At 46.2% G+C, this 22,400-nt stretch overlaps 1 protein-coding gene across 1 annotated transcript; it reads right to left on the reverse strand.

The window, feature by feature from the left end:
* Nucleotides 1-202: 202 nt before the first annotated feature.
* Nucleotides 203-18,604, reverse strand: DMRT2 (doublesex and mab-3 related transcription factor 2). The gene is made up of 4 exons (XM_078675723.1): nucleotides 18,337-18,604; nucleotides 16,692-17,116; nucleotides 6,498-6,600; nucleotides 203-1,465 (listed from the first exon to the last, which is right to left on the reverse strand). The coding sequence occupies exons 2-4, from the start codon at nucleotides 17,088-17,090 to the stop codon at nucleotides 456-458; spliced, it is 1,512 nt and encodes a 503-aa protein (XP_078531849.1). The 5' UTR covers nucleotides 17,091-17,116; nucleotides 18,337-18,604; the 3' UTR covers nucleotides 203-455.
* Nucleotides 18,605-22,400: the final 3,796 nt, after the last annotated feature.

Below are 22,400 nucleotides of genomic sequence, written 5' to 3' on the forward strand. Positions count from 1 at the left end.
TCTGGCACGCTGCTGTGAAAGCCAGTTTTGCTTAGAAGTCATTGGAGTTGCAGCACCGGCATGGTACAAAACTCCCATAATTGCAACCATAAAAGGCTCACTGACAGAACATGCCATTTGTAACTAATTCTGAGAATAACACAATTGCTTTGTACGTTTGATACAAAAATATCCAAAAGGATTTTAGCAAAATCCAAGATCATACTTTAATATTTAAATATATTTATTTACAAAATTGAAAAGCAACATGCATATCATACACAATGTGGAATGGATCATATGCAGCAAGAATTGCCCTTGTCCAAACAGTCTCTTTTACAGAATAAGTGATGAAGAGGTCAAGCAGTTTTACATTCTGTTTCTGCCACTGTACAAGTTCTTCCAGGACAAGCAGAACTTGTGACCAGCAGTGGTAGACGCATGGGGCAACAGGACACTTGGAAGACATGAGCACCCTAGGAAGGCCTCTTGAGAATAGATTCAACTGAAAATGGCAGAGGCTCATGTGCAGGGCGCTTTGTGCCAGCCTCTCGGGTGACCAAGATGTCCTTTGTGCAACGGTCTATGGTGAACTTGTACTTGGATTGGGCCTCCTTGACTGCACACTCCCTGTACTTCTTTGCTGCCTCCTCAAAAGTCTCTTTCGCTATGACAGTCCTGAGCTCTGGCCCCACCTTCTCATGCAGTGCCTGCTGGAACAGGGAGTGGAAGGGGCTGTATCTCGGTGGCCGGGCCGCCTCTTGGCTTGGTTGCCCTAGGACCTGTTCCTGCAGGCCAGAGTCCTTGGCCTCAGCTGAATGTGAGAAGTTCCTGCTAGGAGGAGAGAAAGCCGAGCGGTCCTTCTCCTGCTGCAAACAACGGGGCTCAGAGTGAGGCTGGTGAATGCCACTTTCTGGCTTAGTGGACACTTTGGGGGCAACCTGGCCATCAAAGCCTTGTAGAGGTAGAGTCATCCTAGAATCCCAGGCAGTTCCAGGCTTCAGCGCCTGCAAAGTACTGGCATTCAACAAGCACTGCTGGTAGCGTAGGGCATCGCTGATGGGCCCACATTTTGGCCAGACCAAGAACCTAGACGGCAGGGGGTACTGTCGGTATGTGGTGGCCACGCTGACATTGGAGGAGATGAGCTCCACATTGCCGGAGCCTGAGTACTGCATAGTGAGGTCCAGGCAGTTGGGCAGGAAGCCACAGAAGTCCTTGGCAAGGGCAGGGTCAGTAGGGCCTGCCGGTGGGTAGGTTGCACTGCTCTTGTAGGAGTTGTACTCAGCTGCCTGCAGAAGACGGCTTGGCAAGAAGAGGGCCTGGGATGCCTCCAGCATCTCCCGCTCCTTGTACTCTCGCTCTAGCATGATGTGCTCCAGCTCTTTGTCAGCAAATGCTCTCCGCTTCCGCATCCGATCACTCACCGGGGCTGGCAAAGGGGTATTGCCGCCCAAGTAGGCATCTGCCGTCACAGGTCGGTATCCTAAAAACAATAGGTACATGGGTTAATTTAAGGAGCAGCCTGCCATGGAAAAGGGGCAAATTCAAGTCCCTTGTCAATGAAACAATACAATTTGCAATGGAACATATTAAAAAAAAAAACTTCGCACTATGCTAGAAATGGATAGATTACCATTTGGTCAATTTTTGGTGCTTGTGTAAAAAAGAAAGGGAGGAACGAATTTTGTTAGTTGAAAATAATGCAACAGAATATCTCAGGACAGACATCGTGCAATATTAGCCTTCACTGTGCTTGATGCTTGAGAAATAGTTAAACGAGCAAATTAAATTAATTCCCATATTTTAATGAATAACGAAGTGGAGACAAATTATTTGCTCTGTTCCATAGTACTTTAACATAAAAATGGGTACAAGATTCGTGTTCTCCATGTTATGTATTAAAAAAATATGGGTAATATGGTTTACACAGAGCCAGATAACCCTGTTCTGTTCTTCATGAATACGCCTGAACAGCTACACTTGTCCTAGCTTTCCATACGTACCAGTACTTCCCCGCTAAAATGCAGCCCTCTGTGCAAATACACATTTTTAAATTTGACTACAGGGAAAGCATTTTCCCTGTGGAGAAGACCCGTCCACTACACCCTCACTAAGTTTAGGGGTTTTCCATTTACCTTCCCAGCCTCAAACGGGAATGACTCCAACACCTTTGCTGGTGTAAATCTCAGACTAAATCCTGGTTGAAAATTCCCTTCCCTTGGCTCGAAGGGGTCAGAGGTGAGTTTGTGAATGCACATTTGTGGTATATACTTAAGTAGTGGTAAACCCATCTACATGCTCTAAGTATCCTTTTGGAAATTCCGGGCAGGCATAAATTGAGTTATTTTGGGGTGTAGCCTGTGTTTATGGCTATAAATGTCTTTGAAAATAGGGTCCATTGTCTTGAAGCAAATACTTATTTTTCAACAGCACCTACTACGGTGAGTGCAACTCTAGAAACCCTTCTTCATAGCACTCACATTGCTGCGCTTGTATTTTCTGAAATTTAACAGTATCAACCTTCACTAGACTTAGCTCAACGATGCTGCAGTACTCATGACCAAGTTACATCGGATGTTTGTGCTAACACACTACTCTTAGTCCACCAACTCGAATTCTGTCACGTGATGGACCTCCACTATAGCTTGATTTAAATACCCTCAGGTGTGTCTAGTTACATACAAAGCATGCATGAGGGCCATGGGTGAGGGGTTTGTTAATGCCACCAGAACTCAAAGTTGACAGCATTGGACATCATAATGTAATAAACACATTAAGGCTCTCATTACAAGTTAGCTTGAATTCGGTATAGTCATTTTGGGGAGTGGGCAGAATCCCTGATTCTGGCCAGTATGCCCACATCTAATTCCAGATATTCTTAAAGTTTTTCCCGGAATGTCAAATAACTGCTCGGAACTGGATATCCTAGGTTCATTATGGGGTAGTTTCTCTCCATTCCGGCAAAAATTAGATGACATAATGCACCTGCGTGTCAGGAGTGGTCCACTGGGGAGGTTGTAGTGAGAGTAGGGGGTTTGGACAAGCTTGTGTCTGCCCATTGGGAGCAATGTGTTCTATCCCACGTGCCCCATCCTCCCCCCAGGGTCGAGCAGGGGCTGGGCTGTACTGTTGCCTGCAGCAGCTAGTCGGGTCTGGTGTCTCCAGGACTGAAATTATTGGGTCTGGAGTTTGTGAACCCCATAATTCTTAGCCCGGAGGACCTAGAAAATGTTTAGTTGCCTGGAGCAGTTACCCCAGGGAATACTGCACCAGGTAAATTGCAATGAGGGTCTAAGTATTTTCACACATGTAAAACTTGTCACGCTTTATATTTCCCATTAGTTAAATTATGCAGCATAATGTGGCACATTTGGTGATAGTATTACTTCATTATTTTATCATGTTTACACTTGGCAACATTGTCTGGGCATGGGTTGCACCTATTTTGTACCAGTTTAACCCCAAAATATAGCAATAAGGAACACACAGGTGACCAGTCTACCTATGCAAAGGGTCTTCCATTGAGAGGCAACACATGTTGCTGCATGTTTAGTAACTTTTGAACGGTATGAGCTAGAAACTATTTTTTTGTTAAAATCTGCAGATTAAGCAGCAGAATATGGATTATGTGTCAAATGGGGCAAATCCATAACGATGCAAAAAAAAGCCACAGCCGCACAATCGCATAATTCCAATGGCCCTGACCATTATTCGCACATTTTATGGCATTCGATGAATTATTGATTTTAAAAGCATTGCCAATCTTAAAGTAAAACATCTTGATCAGTAAAAACAATGCAGGTAATCATGCCGTTTTAGAAGTAAATCTATTAATTCATAAAATATCTCTACCCATGTACGGCTTCATTTCTAGTTCTTTGTAGGTGAGCTGCTATATGCAAAGTGTACAGACGTTAGGGAAATCCAAGGACAGCTGAAGGAGAAAAGAAAAGAGAGATAGTTAAGATAGAACCAGAAGAAAAGGCAAGGAGCAAGAACAAGGGTAGATTTCAAGGTGCAGAGAGTGGGAAGAACCCTAGTAGGGCTTTTGCTGTCTTGAAAAAAATCATAATACTTCGCAGAAAACGCTACGGGGGTGACTCTAATGAGGTACCCCAGAAGCCATGGCGGCCATGGTGTATAGTAAAGTTTAGCCACATTCTTTACGATACGTGTTGAAAAATCAAGCGCATTCCAGCATCCCTGCACCGGCCCGGACAGGGCGCGCTCACGAGAGGCCTGGTACACACGGCAGGCGTTACTTTCTCCCCAGACTGATGCAAATGTAAACAAGGTTCGCTGGGAGAGCAAACGGCCCGTGCGTTTCATCGCCCACCAAGGAAGCAGGGAGTCAGGGACTTTTGTTTGAGGATCCCATTATGCCGTGTTTACCCAAGAACAACCTCGGCAGGTTCATTTGCAAATAAAATTAAATGGAAATGGATTCTTCTGCATTGCAGTAAACTGCTGTTTGAACTACGCCTGCCAAGTCGTTTCCCATTTAAAATGTGTAACTAGCGTTAAATACTATCTCCGAAAAAAACTGGAAAGCGTCCCTAATGTTTAACAGGCGGTGGCCCCTCCCCCGCCGCATTCACCAGCATGCGTCGTTTATGCGTCTGACGCACGCTCCCTCCCGGATAATATATTATCTGGAAAACCTGTCCTGTCTTTTTACGTGGTCTGAGACAGAGCGCAAACTACAGTGCACTGTGCAAGGAAGACATTTAGGGACGGAAGAACTGACGTGAAATAGTTGTTTTTTATCTTTTTTTTGTGAGAAATGTGTCGGCGTTAGCCCGAAACGATTGTGCAACTCCTGTGTGACATTTGCCCTCTGCTGGCGGGCTGCTCTCCCTGCAGGGACTTCCGTGCGGAGCTGCGTGTGTGTGTACTCAATGGATACATTTTCCGCACCTCATTTGCAAACGGGTTTAAAGGCAGGTCCCGAGGAGTGTTGAATTGCAAGCAGGAGACCAATAAACACCACATGCAAAGTCTTAATTGTACTCCTGTCCAACTTGGCCAAACATGCAATTACTCCATTATTGCTTTAAGAAAAAGATGAAAAAGCCCCAGGGCTACTGCAATCTCAGCAGAATTCCTAAGGGGCCACCTTCAAACAGGGTAAATAAAGCTACCAGAAATTATATATGAATGAATCTATTAGGTCATCATTTTCTACATTCTATAGCTACATAGACAGAATCCTTATGAACTGTTTTACTATGATCGTTATTATTATCATTGTAATTACGTCTAATTTATTATTATTAATAATATTATTGTTAAACTTAAAAGTAATAATAGCATGAATAGTAATAATTATACTAATCCTATTAGTAGTATTATTCCTAAAATAAAGATAAGAACAAAGTTGATAATATTAATACTAAATACTAAAATAACAAATAATTATAATAACTTTATTAATAGTAATTTTTATTATAATAATTATCATCATCATCATCATCATGTTAACAATCACCCTCTCATACGAGGTGCCTTTCTCAGAGCTTCGACGGGCCAGATCAGAGCAACTTGACAAGAGAGGACAGAGACGCTTCTTGTTCTGACTCTTTTCCTCGGGTCTCTCATTCTCCCTGTATTTCCATATCCATCACTTACTCTCTCCTTCACTTCACTATACCTCTGCCGCTTGGTCTACTTTTCTTGGTTTTGTCTCTCCGGTGGGTTGCCCCCCCCCCCCACCACTCTCTGTGTCCTGACCCTGTCTATCTCTCCTGCCCCCTCTTCCTGTCTTTCTCTCTTCACCTTCCCTCTGATACAAATGTCCTTTTCTTTAGTATGTTCTCTCATTTCAATGACTTTTCTCTCCTCACTCATTTAATGTATAACTATAAGTTTCTGAGCTTCTTTCTCCCATCTCCTCGCCACCTCTGCCCACCAGCACCTACACAAACTCATGCTTTCACATGTTCACTCTCTAGGAGCACCATGTACTAAACCCTTTTGAATTATCAAACTTTGAGATTCGCAAAATCAAAGGGTTGGTGAACACAAAAGTGTTATGTGCAGTGTGCTAAACCCATTTTGCAGGTCAGAAAAGGCTGTCCAATTCACAAAATGGATGTTTCGAAGTATTCCGAATTGCAGTTATGAGGAAGCATGAGAGGGAATACCTCCTAAATGTGAGTCGCAATGGTAAGTATCAATGGTTTGAGACATCAATTGGGATTTTATACCACATATTAGTATATAGGTTGCATTGCAAAATCAGAGTCAGGTCACAAAAAGTCAGTGTACAATTTGCAACTACTTTTTGCAACCTGTTTTGAGTACATTGGGCCTTTGCACTCTTAATACTGACTTACAGTTCTGGACTATGATGTGCTGCATTATAGCCCATATGTGCCTCCATCAACGTTTTTTACCGAATGCTGGAAGGTAGTGGAGCTTGAACACAGTGATGGGGAAGGGCCTGTTCTGTCTCCACTAAATATTGCCACCAATCCCCAAAACCTACAGAGTGCATGCCAGAAGAGGCCTCTCACCTTCCAGGATGCTTTTGGCCAGTAGGCTGGGCGGCCTAACGTGCCTCTGGTACACTGCCTTCCGCTCAGAGATGTTCTGCTTCCCCGACAGGCCCTTCTTATCCTGCAGAGAAGGAATCCAAAAGAAATACATCACATTATGTGAAGCGCTGTGCCTGTTTCCAAGAACCATAACGTGACAAGAGTTAACCCAATTGACAGAAAATTTAGCAGACCGTGCATTGTATTCGTCTTTGATGAGAATAATTAAGGCCTGGCTTAGATATAAATAATCCATAACTGGTATACAAGTCACATAACAAAGTCAACTCCCTATATGGTTCATGCTCTAATATATAAACTATGTACATATAACTAAACAGCTAGTAAAAGTAGAGGTCAAATTTATTAGTGCTTATTGCAAAAATCTAATTGCTATGGGAACAAGTATTTTCATCAAAGTTATAAATCTAACTGATGCACTGGCATGCTGTAAAATATCCCATCTATTTCATGTAAAGTAACTGCCTCCTTCCATGTCATTACGGATATTCTTTCCAGTCCTTTACTCTGGGGGTTGTGGACTTGGTTTGGGTCCATTGAACTAATTACAATAACATTCCTGAAACGATGCATTGTAAGTGGAGAGTTCGGGACAGGGGACTGTATCCTTAATGATCCAGAGAAGGATGGCCATCCTTATTTCAAAAGTGCTTACAAATCTCATGTTATCAACCTAGAGCTCCAACAATGCTGACAAACACACCATCTCCATCTGCCCTAAAAAAGGCCTTTATAAAATGATCCACTTGCATTGCATTTAAATGAAACCCGCAAAAAACTGAATTAACTTTCCTCTGCTCAAAATTAGAATAGTGACCATGTCTCAGGATGTATTTATGGTCTGAGCACTCCAGGTTTGCCGTAAAATTGTCACTTGTGCTTCACTCTAGACTCGAAGTTGAAGGGTCTTCCATAATAGAGAAGTAAAGCAATTATCTATACCCAGTCCTGCATTGATAACAATTCCCAGAAATAGGCATTAGTGAATGTCACTTTGTTTGATGATGTCTGCTTAGGTTTTTAAAATCTACTGTGACATTGATTACTGGATGGGCTGTTTCAACCTAGGGTCATAGTTAAGACAGTGTATGGAAACAGAAACTACCAGCTGCGGATGCTACAGCACATCCTCCAATTCTCTTGAGGGATGTATTAGAGCTTCCTGGTAATGGCCCCCTCCCATATCGAATATGGAACGGTTCTACCTTCTGAACTGCCCATGTGTCACCTTACTCCTCTCAAAGCTCTCTTACATTCTTTTGTGTTCAGTCATATCAAACATGCTCTAGCTTCCTCCACGTGACTTACACTTGAAGCATGAAATACATTTACAGTGTCCTGCATCTTATGTAAAGCACTTCATATGAGAACCCCGACATGTCTGGCACAAAAGCAAACAGTCCCTAGTGGGAGTCCCTTTCATCTAAAAATGTCTTGGGTCTAGCAACAGGCCACTTAGTTTACACCCTCATTCTCACGAAACACTCCTAAAATTGGAATCCCTTTCCAACTCATATCAAACTTGGTTGATTAACCCCTTCCACGCTGATGACGAGCTGGGCTCGTCGTGAGGTAGCCTCCTGGTACGCTGATGATGAGCCCAGCTCGTCACGTAAAGTGCGGTTTCGCATATCTCCGCGTACGAGCGGAATTCCGCCCGCACGCATGCGGTTAAGAACACTACTCAAGAAGGACCACTTAAATACCTTCTTGCCCGATACAAGGGGTGGACAAAGTTTCAATTACACAATGATTGTCAGGCAAATTCTGAAATTTTTCACACCTCGAAAAAGTATGAAGTTGTCCAAATTTACCTAAGAATTGTGTCATTTAACTTCAACCGCCCCTCCATCTGGTTATCCTTCCTTCACTCCCACTGACCCAGAGGTGTCTATCGAACAGTCGCTACAGACAGAAGTTAACACACTTATGTCCTGGACTAGCGTAATTTTTCTTCATCAAATGAACGGCTGCTTGGATAATTTACTTCTCTACAGTACAATCTATAGTCAACCTATCGTTATCCAATACTATTGCAACTGACTATATGTCAACTTTATTTGACCAGAACTTTATACTGCTCCTAATACTATTAGCCTTTACATAGCCCTTTGTGATGAAACACGTCAGCTGAAGTAGGTGCTTGCTTAATTTGCCTGAAGAACTATTGAAAATTACCTAGGTCACCCACTGTCCTGTATGTATGCTAAAGCATCCGGTTGGATATATGTTTTCTTGGTGACCACATCAATCTTTCCTAATTAATAATAATAATAATAATAAAATGTAATTTGTAAACGCACAACTTAGCCCAGTGTGCGTCAAGGCGCCTAGCTCAATATCTGGCTGAATCTGCAGGTGACAGGAGCTTACTGGTAGGCTTTAATGAAACACCAAGTTTTTAGGGCCTTCCTAAAGTGGACCAGTGAGGGCTGAGATTTGATCTCCAGAGGAAGAGTGTTCCATAATTGGGGTGCTAAGATGGAAAATGCCCTACTCCCCCATCTAACCTTCCTAGAACGAGGAACTACCAGTTGATTGAGCTCTAGCGAGCGGAGACATCTGCTTGGTACATAACGAGTCAACAAAGACCCCAGAGCATCAGAAGGACCTGCCCTAAGGGCACTGTAGGTGAGACAAAGGAGTTTAAACGATACCCTAAAGGAGATAGGGAGCCAGTGGAGGCTCTTCCTTGCCACAGTAGCAGATGCAAGCTAAGGAAGTGCTAGCACAAATCGTGCAGCCGCGTTCTGCACCACCTGTAACCGCTGCAAAAGACACTTGTTGACCCCAGCGTAAAGAGAGTTACAATAACAGAGGTAATTCAGCTGAGATATGTTCGCGGTGCTCCCTCCCCCCTTGACTTTAAAATGGCTCCCGTGAGCCACGAGCTGACGAGCTCAGGGAGTGCCTGCATGCCTTGGAGTGGTGATGGTCCTGAGAAGATTGTGGCAGCATATCCGGCGACCTAACGATATTTTTTCCCTACTGATGATGGCAGAAGCCTGAAACACGTGTCTAGGGATACGCGAGAGAAGAATAATGGCACTGGCCTTGAACTTTATGATTTTTTAACTGAACGAGCAACTACAATGAACTTCATTTACCAAGATGCAACAGAGGTAATTCAGCTGAGATATGTTCGCGGTGCTCCCTCCCCCCTTGACTTTACAATAATCTAACCTGGAGCCAACAAGAGCAGTCACAATCTGCTTGCGTGCTTGAGGGGAAAGGTAGTGAAGGATTCTTTTGAGGGTCCTGATAACACCCCAACAGGTGGCAACTGTCCTGTTTACCTGAAACTCCATAGAGAGCGAGGTGTCGAAGATGACGCCGAGATTCCTGGCAGATTGGGTGGGAGTGGGGCAGGTGCCAAGAGATGAAGGCCACCACTCACTTGACCACACGTCCTGGTCTTTACCAAAGACCAGGACCTCCGTTTTGTCGCCGTTCAACTTTAGGGAGTTAAGAATCATCCACTCTGCAACAAGTTGCATGCAGGACCTAAAGTTGGACGTGGATGTACTCACAGAGTGGGCCAGAGACACCATGATCTGCGTGTCATCGGCGTACGACACCACCTCCATCCCCTGTGATCTTACTAGTCTCGCGAGGGGGGCCACGTAGATATTAAACAGGGTCGGGCTCAAGGCCGACCCCTGTGGCACCCCACATAGCAGAGATTTGGCAGGGGAGAGGAAGTCTCCGAGCATCACTCGCTGTTTTCTATGCTGTAAAAAAGAGTTCAGGAGACTCAGGGCCGGCCCAGTTACCCCTGCCTCCCTCAGCCGAGATGTTAAAGTTGAGGGAGACAGGGTGTCAAACGCCGCCGTAAGGTCCAACAGCACTAACACGGTGGTTTGGCCAAGATCTACTTTTCGGCGAATGTTATCTACCACCTTGGTCAAGGCAGACTCCGTGCTGTGGAACTTCCTAAAACCATGTTGGGACCCGTCCAAGAACCCAGAGGAGTCCAAGAAGATGGATAAGTGAGAATTCATATGTGCCTCCAACATCTTTGCGGGAGCTGGCAAAAGGGATATTGGTCTAAAGTTTTTAAGACAGCCAGGATCCAGTGAGGGCTTTTTAAGAAGAGGCTTTACTATCGCCTTCTTCCACACCATAGGAAAGGCGCCTTGTTCCATAGCCCCATTCATTATCGCCAACAGGGGGGGGAGGATAATATTCCTACATTCCTTAAGTACTTTCAGAGGGACAGGGTCCACAGGAGAGGCTGATTTAATTCCGTCGAGCAGTCGATTAAGACCCTCTAGGGAAAGCGCTGGAAAGTGAGTGAGAGTGTGGGAAGGGTTTCCAGTCCAAGATTCAAAATGCATAATTCCCGAGGAATCGTTGTCAGTCAAAGAACTCCTCTGGGATTGTAAAGCAATATAAATATCATCTATTTTTTTGTAAAAGAAGTCAGAGATATTGTTGCACAACTCTTGTGAGCCTACCACGGGAACCGGTGCCTGAAGCGAGCAGAGGGAGTCCACATTCTTAAAAAGCTCTTTAGATGAAGTCAGAGAGCTAGTCCGATTGGTAAAATATTCCTGTTTCTCCCTAATAACTCTGCTTTTATATTCTCGCAACTTGCATTTATAATAATTGTACACTATACTGAATGTGTCCTCTATACATCTACTACAATATAACAAATATGACTCGTTGTAAAAATCAAAATGCATACTGTGCATTTTGTCAACATCTGGAAGTGTCTGGACAAACCTTGCCTATTGGATGGGACATCAAACTGCATTGATGTGTGTTTCCCACTGTCACACGATAAACAGCCAAGAAACAAGATGGCTGCCACTCAGCTGCTTCATCTTCTTTCCCTGTTCACAGAAAGCCTGCCCTGGCACTTCAGGCAGACTGGAGAAGAGGTGGAAAACAGCACCAGAAACCAAAAAACAAGCAATGGCAAAACCAATAGGTCTCGCCTTTATGAGAGCTATTAGCTTTGCTAATGTGTTTTAGCCATGCTGTAGAGCAGTGTGGCTCCTGTACATCATGGCTAAAAATTAGAAAAAATGTCTATGAAGCAGCCAGAGCTGGCTGCATCATAGTGCCTTTTTTTCTTATGGCGAGTGGGGGGCCAACACAGATAATGGCAGAGTGAGAGATGAGAGGGAAAAAGCAACATGGAAAAGGGGGGAGTGGGAGGCAAGAAGCAACATGAACAAGGAGGGATGGTAGGAAAGAGGCAACACGGACTAGGCAGGTGGAGGGAGATGCAACACACACAATGGGGAGTGGAAGGGAGGAAGCAACATATGAAATGAGGAAGACAAAAGAAAAATAATACCTGAAGCCCAACTAATCAAGATGAAGTAATAAGTACTTGGTCCATGCTCCAAATGAAAGAAAAGGAAATAAAACTGGCATGCTCTGGCCAATTAGGAGGCGTCAAATGGGAGTAAAATGAAGCCAACGAAATGTAAGCCATGGGCAGGCTGCAAGCCACTAGTAGAAAACAATATCTCTTTCAAGCAACAGCACAATTGGGCTGTCTTACGCAAGACCTAAAAGGTAAGGAATTGCTGCTTCCTGTCTTGCACAGAAGCAGGAACTTAAGCTGCAGTACAGGCCCTTTCTTAGTCTCTGAGTGTTTTAAACTTGGTTTCAAAGTCGGCACTATTTTAACAAAGGCGTGATTCTGCAAAGTCACTGACATAAAAACCTCTAGTGCTATAAAATTGCCTCTTGTTCTGTAAAGACCCTGTTCCCTTCTCTCCTGAATTCTAATCTGTTCCTCCCACTTAACTCCGATTCACCAGCCTTCCAAACCTTCCAAATGCAAGGTACAGGACGGTCACACCGCATCCCGACGCTGTGGATTCTCTTGTACTTCTCTCTTAATCTACCCGTGCACCGCAGTCAGTGCCAAAGTCTTCCTCGCATTTGCCACAGTCTACTTTATACACCATCAACTGTCTGGGGCGTCCTGCACGAGTGATGCCTTTTGTACTAAACTCGAGTTTTAAAAAAGCACTTTCGTTTCGGTCTCTTTATTCTGTTTTAAATCGTTTTGCACCCATCTTCCTGTGGATCTAGCCCATGCTCTGCAAAATTTCAAATGTGCAAAGACAAATCTCGCACCTCACACCCACACTGCCCACGGTCTGCACGCCGTAGTGTTTATGTCTCTCGTCCAACTGTCACCTTTCAATAGTCGACGCAGTCATTCATGATGCCACCCAAACGCCATGTGGGTACCCTTCCCACTACTTGCTATTATGGAATGGGTAGCTGTCCCAAAGCCCTCCTCCCTGTTTCAGACATTTAAGAACGGGCATTGCTGGCTGGAGGGGCGACCGCACGGTGCACACAACGGTAAAGAAACGAACCACCGGGAGCCACGGGAGGGGGGGGGGGTATATTTATCCGAACACTTTGTGCAAGTTGTAAAACTGCCTTATAGTAAGTCTACTCTCAACAACGTGGCTTCGTCACGTTCGTGGGACGTCTATTCGCGCGCATTTATTTGCGAAATGGACACATGATGGTTTCCTTTAGTTTAGATGCTTCTGCAACGCCGCTGTTTATTTATATTATTAGCCCCTACACATGCCAACTAGCTCGCATTATGATTTTTTTTTAACCTATGAGGTCTATAAAACTCATGGGGTTATCAGCACCAAATCCAGCAAGGCGTGGAGTTCCCACGGGAGCAGGAGGGTGATACACTGATACAGTACAGCGCTGAACTAATATTCTATGACAGCCGTTGAGTGCACACCGACAGTGTCTCCAGACTGCTGGTAAACGGCACCCACAACACGGGAGGATATGTGCTGTTTGCAGGGTCAACAGCCGGGTGCTGCGCCTGTTTGTGGGGACAACACGATCCCCGTGTGCATCTGCGGAGGCGCAGAGACCGCCTGTGTTTGTGTTTCTTCAGCGCGGCGGGCCACACTCCCCGGCAGGCACCACCTTTGTTTATCACTCTTTAGTTTAAAACGTCGAGCCGAATCTGCGTCTCTAAAAACAAACGGGCGCTTTGAACAGAAGGAACGTGTTTGCAGAACAATACACTCAAGTGGGAAACAACTTTCCTAATGTCTTTGAAAGTGCTTCCAGAAACAATTACACCTGACTGCTCTGTAATGGGAAGAGGAAATCCAAGTCTAAATGTTTGTAAAGAGGTGGGACCTGGTGTTATGTGAAGGCTGTATTAGGCAGACTGTGCTGCCACCAAACTACTAACAAGAAAATAAGGGTCGACTGGGACAAAAAAAAACAGGCCAGGGCACAAAAATAAAAGCCACCCCTTCAGCGAACCAGATAGCTAAAAAAAACTGGTAATAACAGGTGAATCAATAATACAAACTGACCCACCTGGCCATAAACCCAGCCCATAGATGTTTTTAAAAAAACGGCCTACACACTGATCCGTCAGACCAGCCCATTAGAAACTGCATGACTGCCCTATAGGCCAGCCTAACCCTGAACCCAATCACAGTAATAATTCATTATCCTACATGTTTATTTTTTGGGGGATTAGCTTGCAAATTTGTTTTTTTCAGACATGCAAATGTTTAGTGAAAATAGCAAGTGAAATACAGGACCATGCTGTCTGCAGGAAACAGCGAGCAATAATTTTGTGGTTACAAAATGTAGACTATTGCAAATAAAAAAACTCATTTTTATTAAAAAAAAGAACATCCTGTCTGTAAAAGGGAGTGAATGTTGAAGGTAGTCTCTTCAATATGTGGTCAACAATAGGCAATCATTTGAAATATAATGTTTACGTTTTGTTATCTTTTCATGAATATAGTGTTGATAAAACAATGAAGAAAGGTTAGCACCAGTGAAATTAGGTGATTTTGTGGCTGCGAATTTTAGGGCAAAATTATGCATTTTTTGTACATAATCTCCTACAGTAATTTGCAGGTTTCGTCCCAAAACTATTTTTTGCTCAAATCGAATAAAATGCTGCCAGAGAATGTGCCATATAATGCTGCACAATCTTTGGGAACTACAAACATTTTTGGCCTTCCATTGCCGCATAATCCTAGATGGAAATGGTAGCGTCCTGTTGAGTTATTTTGGGGCTATCGTTATAATGATGAAACCAATATTTCAGAAGGATAAGGTGCTTGCGTGTATATGTGCGCGCGCGAAGGGACTGAAATACCATTAAGCAGCAATAATCGGAGTGGAGAGTGATGTCACCGGTGTTATTGCGGTGAAAACAAGCCGTTGTGAAATATCAAAGTATTACTTGAGCCACCCCTATTCGGCGGAATGATGAGAAGTCGTGTGCCCCCAGTACTGCATTTTAGACCACAGTGGTGTGCTAGGGTATTATCTTCTTTAGAAAGCACATTGTCTATTTAAATGCCCTCTTGAAATGGCCTGTAAATTTGCTTCAGTCATAAGCTTCACTGCTAAATCTATTTAGTGCACATCGACTGTCAGTGCATATTTATCGCTGGTGTATTGTTACACAAGTAAAGTTTCTTGTTTCGTTTTGATCTTATTACACTCTTTGTTTCCACTAAATCTCAGAATTGCAAAAAACTGTCTCATTTAAAGGTTTCTTGCTGTTGATACATTTTTTAATATTTGTAAAGTTAATTTACAAGTATATTATTATTATTTTAGAAAACGTTTGACATCCTATAGCATTTCCTTTCATACTTCCTGCACCCAAGCAAGATTGAATTCAAGATTCAAGGTATAAAACACCCTGACTCTGCAGTCAAGGAAAGGAAAAATGAAACACCAACTTTTATTTTAAATAAGCAGCAGTGTTTTAAAAACACCGCATTACACTTGAACTCTGTCTTTGAACTCAAAGCAAATACAAAAGGATAACAACTAAACCTTAAGGCCTTCTTATTGCTCATTCCTCTTCTGAACTTCTGCAGGGTAATGCAGGGGGTGCTGTTAGCACCTCCCGCGCTCAGGGGCGTGGCTTCCATTGGGGCAACAGGTGCAGTGGCAACATGGCCCAGAGGCCTGATGGGCCCTTTTATCACTGGTCCTTCTTGCACTAGGACCCAAGACACAGTGGCTACGCTAAAGCCCGCACCCCTACTGCTAGTTCCTCTGTTTTAGACAAACTTGCCATCAATAGTAAATACTTCGTTCCTCAAAAACTGCTCTAATGAAAGGTCAAATCGTCAAGCACGTGCTCTTTCATCATTACTTGCGAACATCTAATTTCGCTGACATATTCGTGTGTTTGTGCGAGAGAGAGAGTGTGTGTTTGGAGAGAAAGAGTGTGTGTTTGTGTCTCGGCCTGGGTCCTGGGCGGGCTGGCAAGGGGGTGCAAACACAAAAACACGACAGAATCAGCTGTAGGACCCAGGGGAGTGTAGCTGCATGACAGCACTGAAGACGGTGCAAGCCTTCCCTGCTCATATGGCTGCCTTGCAGGATATCTGGGAGGTTCCCTAGAGGACTTGTGTTTTCCTGACGGGCACGAGACGCAGATTCTGTCATGGGCTCAATAAAGCCCGGTTGGATTGCGGGTCGTGGGGCAGGACAAGGAGTATCCATGCCATGTTTCAGACCAGAACACTGCTTTTTAAACTGCACAGATGCTTATCAGCGACATGTTAATTTTCTCCTCAGTGACCTTACTCTACATCTGTTCAGCATCCTTCTGTAACCTTTGGCCCGATTCCTCTGCCTCTGTGGGTTGCTGTCTCGCGGTGCCACCTTCAGAGTACCCCAGGAACACTCTCACCTCAGTGGCCTTCCTCTCCTCTCGGGTGCTCGCCCTGCCTGTCCTCGGTGACTTGTAGTCCTTCCTGCTTCCCCCGCACCTGTCCATCCCCGCGCATCTCAATTGTTCTCTATTGCCCATCTCGTGCCCAGCAAGCTGCAATCGCTTGCTGTCCCAGCCCGGACATTCATCCTTCGAGGCCCCGTCACCTCAGTGCCTTATTGTCCTTCTTGCCCCCCTACCCGCATCAGGGGCCTGGTCCTTCCCCGACACTCTCCAGCCCAACCACCCGAGCCCCATCATAGTTTGCCCCCACTTCCTCGAGCCACACCCCACCCCGCGACCCTTTCTATTTAGTGCCTTGCTTTCCAGTGGTGCGACTCGCCCTCTATGCCCCCATCACAACATCCATGGCCGAGACTTCCCTTCCTGGCACTGTCCCCCAAACCTTACTCCATTTGCCGCTTGCTCACCTCTGTGGCCTGCTGCCTCCGGAGCGCCACCTGCGCCGCCATGACCCGCTGCCGCTCCACCACCAGCAGGCAGTTAGCGCACTGACAGTCCCGCCAGCGGCAGAAGCGCTTGTGCCCCTTCAGGCAGGACACCACCCCGTGGTTGCGACAGCGCGCACACTTGGGGGTGCGGCTCAGCTTCCTCTGCTCCCCGCAGCCCTTGTCGGTGCCCGTCGGGGTGCCCTGTGCCGGGGGGCGAGACCCCGGCGGCACCTCCTCCTCTTCGTCGTCTTCCTCCTCCTCGCAGGTGTCCCCGGCCGGCGGGGGGCTGAGGCTGGGGGGCGCATCGCTCTCCTCGTCCAGCTCCAGGCTCTCCACGTCGATCTCCGAGTCCCCGGCAGCCGCCTGCAGCTCGTACATGGCGCCCCTCCGCTGAGTAGGCCTCTCTGCTGAGACAGAAAGGGGATGTGTGAGCGAGAGTCATGCAAACAAAGTCTTCAATGTGCAGGGGTCAGACCTAGTTACAGACAACAACTGGTCCAGGGACACAGCAGTTTGCACTTATTCCAGCGGGGAGGGTGTGCTCCAGGTAGATGTAAAGGCATAGACACACCTTAGTAACAGCCACTTAAACAAGGGGGGGGTGAGGGAGGGGGAGTAGGTAGTAGCTGGACCTCAGAAAGCAAAGCAAGGACATACTCTCTGTAGGCGAGCATATATAAACAATAATAAATACACTGCAAAGAAATGTCATGTGTGTTAGTTCTATGGCTGTCCGAATGGATGCGTCGGGTGGTTCAATGTCCGAAAGTTAAATATAGCTTATTATAAGTTGCTTGTTATTTTTAGGTGTTAAACGTTCGCTTTGATAATGTCACATACTGGTATTTGGCGGCCCATATGGTTCCCTTTGGTGTTGTTTAACCCCCCCAATCCCCAATTAATTAAGACACAAGAAAACAAGTCGTCATCTTGTGACCTACAGTAAATCACCAGGTCTTCTTAACATGTGGTCCTGCAATCCGCAAAACAAATTATACGCTACATAAAACCTGCGATTTCAGTCCCAGAGGCAGTAGCCGTGGGGCACACAGTTCTGCACGCGGCGCAGGGCACATACTTCCTGCATGTGGCACGTTTGTCCGGCTGTGTTGTTGGGCACCGTAACACTAAGCCCTCTTGAAAGCAAATGGTTTGAAGCCCCCTGCTATTTTTATTTTTATTGAAAGAAAACCTCTTTCAAGCAGCGTTCCAGGCGATGCCAAAAAACCTGCGCCCGGCGAAGAGCCCTGCTATGGTCATCTGGCCCATTTTATTTATATCTCGGTAAAATAAATCTGCTTTTTAAGTAGCTTTTCGGTAAGAATACTGCCAGGACTTCTTACTATTCTAGTGGTTACGAGCAGTTGAGAACTTACTAGTGCGCGAGCCACCAGTCGCGAGTTCTAAGATTAGACCCATTAGAAATAACTTCGACAGTATTGTGTTTTATACTCGATTAGTTACACTGTTTATACCTTGGCATAAAACCACGGACTTCTGTGCGTATGTGATCCCTTTCAGCTGCTACAAAATGGACTCGTGTGCCCCTACTTCCACCTGCCTCCCCCCTCTCCCTCTAGTCTCTTGGTATCTTCCCCCGCGCCGCCTCCACGTCAGTGCGTACCTGCGCTCGGTGCCGGGGTGAATCTTCCCTGGGTCAGTGCAGGGGTCTCGCGCTGCGCGGCGCGTGAATGCGCGTCGAGCGGGCTTCTGTCACTCGCCCCCTCCACGTGCAGCCTCCCCAGATGCGCCCTCCGGGCACTGGCCGATGACAGTTCACAGTGCTCGCGGGGAGGGGCACTCGCAGCGTCCCGCTGCTCCTGGGGGTGAGGAGGTCCCCTGGAGGGTAATCCGGGCCCTTGTGAGGTGCCGCGCCGCTGGGTGTTGTCTACTCTGCCTCCCGCGGGCTCGCAGTCTGCAGGAATGCCCGGCCCCTCAGCGGGGTTAATTGTGTGGGCGGTCTCCGCTGATTGGTCTTGGTTGCTGGGGGCGGGGCAGAAGGAGGGCCTGGCCGCGTGACAGTTCCTTGACTGCTGCTGGTCACCTCTGCAGACGAGCCTTTGATAGATGTGACCCTCAGCGGTCACAGGTGATCTGAGCAGTGCCCTCTGACAGCCTCCCAGCCCCGAGGCTGCGGAGGACCCACCCACCTCTGTCAGCAGTCTCATTTTACTTTCATCAAACGGAATGAAATACCCCACAGCACTCGTCAGCATACAATACATTCCACATGCTGGCAGTGCTTGTAATGGTGTATATACATATTGTTTGTCCTGTTTTTTTAGTATTGTAATGCTTGTCATGGAGTTCTTCTTCTTCATCTTAGTGGCCCGTGGATCTGTGAGTTCCAAACGCTCCTGCCAGGCAGTTGCAGCTGGCAATCACTGGGCGTGGAAGCACCTTCGTGGGCACCTGTTTTTAACCATTAAACTTCATCAGAAAGAAACCTTAAGGGGTTGGTGCTTTTTATAATCCTTATATTTGGCGTCGAGGATGGGATTAATGTTTCATCCTCATCGCAGCCTGAAGGTTTGGAAGTGGGAGGCTGGGCCCCCTGCTCTCAGCAGGGGGTCTGTGTTACGCATCTGCGTGCTGGGGCAGGGAGAAGGGAGGAGGCCACTGTCTGCGGATGACCCAATGTCCCGTGTGTGTGCGTGTTATGAGTGCGTGCACGCCTATGTGTATGTGCCTGTATGTGAGCGCATACCTTTGTGAGTACCTGTGCTGGTGAGGCCTGTCTGCGACTGTGCGTGTGAAGTGCGTCTGCCCGCCAGAACGTGCGTTACCAGCTCGTGTGAAGTGCGTCTGCCCGCCAGAACGTGCGTTACCAGCACAAGAGCTCGCGCCTCTGCCCGAAGGCAGGCTCGATGCTCTTTGGTACGACGAGCCTTTACAAATGTTTTTATTTAAAGTAATTTCACTATTGCTTCGTATTAACGCAGAACAGCATTTCCTCCTATCTCACAAGCCTGCGAGGTGACTCTGTGCGAAGAGTCTCGCTGGCACTGCCAAGATACGGGCACCTCCAGAGCTGGCAGGGTGGGCATGCTTCCTCCCAGGGCCCTGCCGTGAGCGCCCCTGAAGTGTGAGCTTCAGGGACGCTTGTCATTTTTAACAGCCACACTAGTCGATGCAGCAGCAATACTGGCAGTCATAGCAATAGTATCACAGTTGTGTTATTTTTTTATTAGTCATAGTATTAATAATTGTTAATAGTCAGGGTGTTAATATATTAGTGTTGTTGTTTTGATTATTTCTCTAGGAACACTGAACTAAGCCTTGGTGAAACTTAAGTGCCATCAACGTTTGGAATCGTAACAACAGTGCTTAGAAAGGCGCTGTAGCTGAAAAAGGAGGTAATCATATTGAATTCGTTTTAAGGGGTGGCAGTTCTCCGCGCGCACAGGCTGCGCAGCCAGTCCTTCCTGCTGCCCCGACCCCGTGTGGCTGTGACAGTGTCTCTCTCTCCCGACTCAGCAGCAGTAAGACCCCGTGCGTGGAGCGCGAGCAGGGAGCGCGCGGTCACTGAGCCTCACGCGACAAGCGCACCTGTCATGATGAGATGTGATCAGAGCTCAGAGCCCTGACGTCATGCCCACTATCTAAACAGATAGAGGAGCGTGTGTAAAGGGCCACTGTCAAGCATCGGAAAGAGGCTATTTACAGAGAAGAGAACCCCCAAACTGTGCCCGGAGGAGCGGCTCTTCTTTTAAAATCCTGTGAGGTGACACGTGTACATTTTTAGCTTTCGTGACCAGTACATTAGAACCAACGATTTATTTGTATTTTTATTGCCTAACTGATATCCAACCGGACACAGATGAAGCTACGACAGGGCATCATGTTTCATCGAATCGTTCAGCGGTCGCTCGCCTGTCATTATTTCAGCGTCACCGTTGTATTTCTATTAATCCAATGAGCGGTATTAATAGGACATAAATTATGGATGGTAACATTAATGCATTGCACTATATTTTCAGGGATATCTTAGGAGAAAAGTGTGTTGATGTCCAACGGTATTGTTTCAGTTGTTATTATTATGATGGCGATAATAGTAGTGATTATTATTAATATAGTAGTAGTAATAATAATGATGATAATAATAGGGTTGTGAATGCAAAGTTTATTATTTTTGCCCTAATTATGACAACCATGATTATTTGCATTAGTTCTTTTTACGGGACATGTTACAATTCCCGTAACTGTTTTTGTTTACTCTTGTTATTTGTTTTATTTTTCTTTATTATCTCAGTATTATCTTCATCACCAGGAGCTTTTTCGTTATAATGATGGTACAAACAGCGGCCATCTTGTTGGTGGGGTGTGCAGGCAGCACGCGCAGAGGACGATGGATTCGCAAACCCGCATTCACCAGAGCAGCGCACGTCGTCACGCACGCAGAGGGCTTGTGTTTGCAGTCGTCACGCACGCAGAGGGCTTGTGTATACCGCTGGTTGACGTGACGTAAGCTTCTGCTACTCTCGGCTTCCTGCACAGCTCCTGTCCGGTTCAGGGGCAGATATTGCCACAATAACCTGAAACGTTTTCCTGTGCAGTTTAACTCCAGTAAATCTTCAATAATAACAACAACTTTATGGCCATCAATCATGTTTCAACTCTGTACCGAGAGATGAGTATCAGCTGGGATCTTCATCAGCAAAACAAGTTTATGGTTCTAGAAGGACTAAACAAAGCGTCTCCCTGTGTACAGTAGACACACACGGGGCGGAGCGGCATTCCCTGGATCGTTGAAACTTTAGATAAGTGTTATCTGCAGGGACGGTGACTCGCTGCAGATAGGCTGCGTGTGTACAGTAAACTCGCGCTTCGAGTCTGCGCTCCGTGATGGGGAGATAGGAGGCTGGGTGCAGATGACCGGCAGCGCATTGCTGCACAGGACTCGGAGCCGTCCGGTTAACGCAGGCCCAAGGGCCTCCCAATAAACATAACCGAGCTGGGCGGGTGCCACTAAACAGTATCACAGCTCGTATGCAGACAGAGGAGTCCCATCCACCGTTCTTGGCACCTCGACCAACGCTGTGCTAACACTTAAAATGATAAAGTTTCCAAGAGCCGCACAATAAATACACCCGATGAAGACACTTTCAGTAAACTGTACCACAACACGTCTGCAGACAGACCCCGTGTGCTTGTGCCTATCAACCGTTCATTGCACCTTCATTAACACTGTGCCAACCCATAGAGCCGAGAGTGGCACAATAAATATATCTGATGAAGGCCTATTTAACACTAAACTGTACCACAACACGTCTGTCGACACGGGTTCCTCTACCCGTGTGCTCGCTCTTATCCACCACTCATTGCACCTTCATTAACACTGTGCCAAGCTAGAGCCATGAAGTTTTCTCATGTCCAAGAGTGACACAATAAACATACCTGATAAAGGCCTGTTTAACTAAACTGTACCACAACACCTCTGAAGACAGAGGTACCTGTGCGCTCGCTCCAGTCCACTGTTTATTGCACACCGACTAACAATTAGAACCAGCAAGTTATCTCAGGTACAAGGCCACTCAATAAACATTCCTCTGTGTGTGAGAGAGAGGGGGGGATGTGTACCATAATATGTCTCAAAAGAGGATTTGTTTTCTTACTCATTTATGTGCACTCCACTCAGCAGTACTACCAGTACTTGAAGGCGTCCGGTTGTCGCAGGCCCAGGGGCCC

Source organism: Lissotriton helveticus, chromosome 2_1, assembly GCF_964261635.1.
Source record: "Lissotriton helveticus chromosome 2_1, aLisHel1.1, whole genome shotgun sequence".
NCBI classification, from domain to species: Eukaryota; Metazoa; Chordata; class Amphibia; order Caudata; family Salamandridae; genus Lissotriton; species Lissotriton helveticus.

Coding starts and splice junctions, on each gene's coding strand:
- DMRT2 (XM_078675723.1), bottom strand. CDS start 17,090: ATGTACGAGCTGCAGGCGGCTGCCGGGGACTCGGAGATCGACGTGGAG. Junction 6,601..16,691: donor GGAGGCAGCAGGCCACAGAG/GTGAGCAAGCGG, acceptor CCTTCTCTGCAG/GATAAGAAGGGCCTGTCGGG. Junction 1,466..6,497: donor GGCCAAAAGCATCCTGGAAG/GTGAGAGGCCTC, acceptor TATTGTTTTTAG/GATACCGACCTGTGACGGCA.